At 47.0% G+C, this 2,032-nt stretch overlaps 1 protein-coding gene across 1 annotated transcript; it reads right to left on the bottom strand.

Annotated features, from left to right (window-relative positions):
• Positions 1-2,032, bottom strand: LOC139833773 (uncharacterized). The gene is made up of 4 exons (XM_071824115.1): positions 901-2,032; positions 481-800; positions 165-399; positions 1-66 (listed from the first exon to the last, which is right to left on the bottom strand). Exons 1-4 carry the CDS (start codon positions 1,831-1,833, stop codon positions 1-3), a joined length of 1,554 nt encoding a protein of 517 aa, XP_071680216.1. The 5' UTR covers positions 1,834-2,032.

Consider the following 2,032-nt stretch of genomic DNA (forward strand, 5'->3'; position numbering starts at 1 on the left):
TCAGGCGGCATATTCACGGTACCCAACAAATTGGGACCCGATCCGAAGAAGCTCTTTGATCATTGGCTGTTCAAAGGTAAGTACATCAAAAGAAACGTCGGCATGAAAAAGAGAAAAGGTGTGAAAAAACAAAATAAGGAAAATATAGATGCCGACAAACTTACATCATCTAAGAGCAGAGTCGACGAACTGCCCAACTGAGGGGCAGGATCAACAATCTTTTCAACCCGTGCCCTTTTTGGTGAAGGGGCACGGGGGCTCGAAGGAGGAGTAGATGTATCAACATTTTGTTGAGGAGGCGACGATTCCTCCCCTTCAACTGGTTTTTCTGAAATAACTAAAGTATGTGACGTGCTCGTTCGAGCAGCCACATCTAAAGTTGGTGTTTCTTCATCATCACTGTGACAAAATAGTGGCAGCATAAAAAGCAAGGCAAAATAAAATTCTTCAAATAGAAAAGGAAAAGAGCAAGGAACCTACGAGCTGATGATACTCTCGATGTATGGATCATAAGCTGCTTTTCGAGGTAAAGGAGCAGTTTCTTCGGGTTTCGAGGTCCCGGAATCTTCGGCATTGCTCCTTTTCCTTTTGCTCTTCGGAGAAACAGCAGGAGGAGGAGATTGTGCTGATGTTGTACCTTCAGAGGCAGCATCCTTCTCAGTAGATCCCGCAGATTTTCGAGAATCTGCGGGTTCATTAACAAAAGAGGGGGTCTCCTGGTTGTCATCATCGACAACGGCTCTTTCTTCGACCTCTCCATCCTCAGGAAGAGGAGGAAGGGAAGCCATAGTAGGATGATTCTACAAGGAAATAGTGACAAAAGAGAATAAGTGAGATACCACTGCAATAAGATACAAGGAACAGTTCAGAACAAGATAGAAATTCGAGAAGACAAAATACCTCGGGAAGAGGATTGGAAGCACTGTATGGTTCCACTCGACAGGAGGAGGGAATAGGATCCTTCTTGCCTAATCGAGAAATTCTTCGAACCAATTTTTCCAGGTCCTTTACAGAAAGATCACTGGAAACTCTGTTGGCGTCATTTTCACCAGAATACGTCCAAAGGGGATTTTTGCGAGCCTGAAGAGGCTGCACTCTAATCCTAAGGAAGTAGGCAGTAATTTGAACACCAGATAGCTCTTTGCCTCGAGTGTTTTGAAGATGATGGATACGAGCCATGAGCGCCTCTGTCGCCTTTTTCTCTTCTTCAGAAGCTTCGGCATCCCAGGAACGGCGACGCTGAATCCTGGCACTTCCGTCAAAAGGAACTATGTTGTGCTCCACAGAATTGGCGCTTTCTTCGTGAATGTAGAGCCACTTTTTGCGCCATCCTTGGACAGAGTCAGGAAATTTGACGTCGAAATAGTCGACATCAGTACGAACACAGATTACAACGCCACCTATGTTATAAGTGACGTTGTGGGAGCCATTGCGGCGGAGGCAGAAAATTCGTTTCCAAAGAATCCAATTAGGAGTGATTCCAAGGAAGCACTCGCAAAGCGTGATGAAAATAGAAATGTGAAGGATGGAATTGGGAGTCAACTGGTGTAGTTGAATCCCATAAACGAAAAGAAGGCCGCGGAGGAAATCATGGATTGGGGTCGAAAGGCCGCGGATTAGATGATCAACAAAACTAACCCGGTACTCCATTGGAGGCTTGGGGTAGCTTTCTTCGCTGGGGAAGCGGATGGCGTCCTCCTTCTTCATGAGGCCAAGCCTCTTCAGCATGTTGGTGTCTTGGTTGGAGATTTTGGATCTCTCCCACTCAAGATCCTCGGCAGCCATCTTGGATTCCGGAGTGCTGTGGCGAGTGAGTCGCGTGCGCGGTGGCATCAACGGCAATGGGCAGAGTAAGGTCTGTGAGTGCGGAAGCTTGGAGAGATTCGGGCGCAGGAGAAGTTTTGCGAAGGGGAACAGATGAGCGGCGCAAGCGAGGGGATGAACGGAGGTTGAAGAAAGGTTTATATAAGAATCGGGTGAAGCAGCGTGCCGTTGGATGGAGAAATCGTGTGGTGAGAATAGATCTTCTAGA

Source organism: Lolium perenne, chromosome 7 (genome assembly GCF_019359855.2).
Source record: "Lolium perenne isolate Kyuss_39 chromosome 7, Kyuss_2.0, whole genome shotgun sequence".
NCBI classification, from domain to species: domain Eukaryota; kingdom Viridiplantae; phylum Streptophyta; class Magnoliopsida; order Poales; family Poaceae; genus Lolium; species Lolium perenne.

Bases quoted from the DNA above. Each gene is read 5' to 3' on its own strand.
- LOC139833773 (XM_071824115.1), bottom strand. From the start codon at position 1,833: ATGCCACCGCGCACGCGACTCACTCGCCACAGCACTCCGGAATCCAAG. The intron at 400-480 runs GTAGGTTCCTTG...ATTTTGTCACAG, and splicing joins ATCGAGAGTATCATCAGCTC to TGATGATGAAGAAACACCAA. The intron at 67-164 runs GTAAGTTTGTCG...ACCTTTGAACAG, and splicing joins CGACTCTGCTCTTAGATGAT to CCAATGATCAAAGAGCTTCT.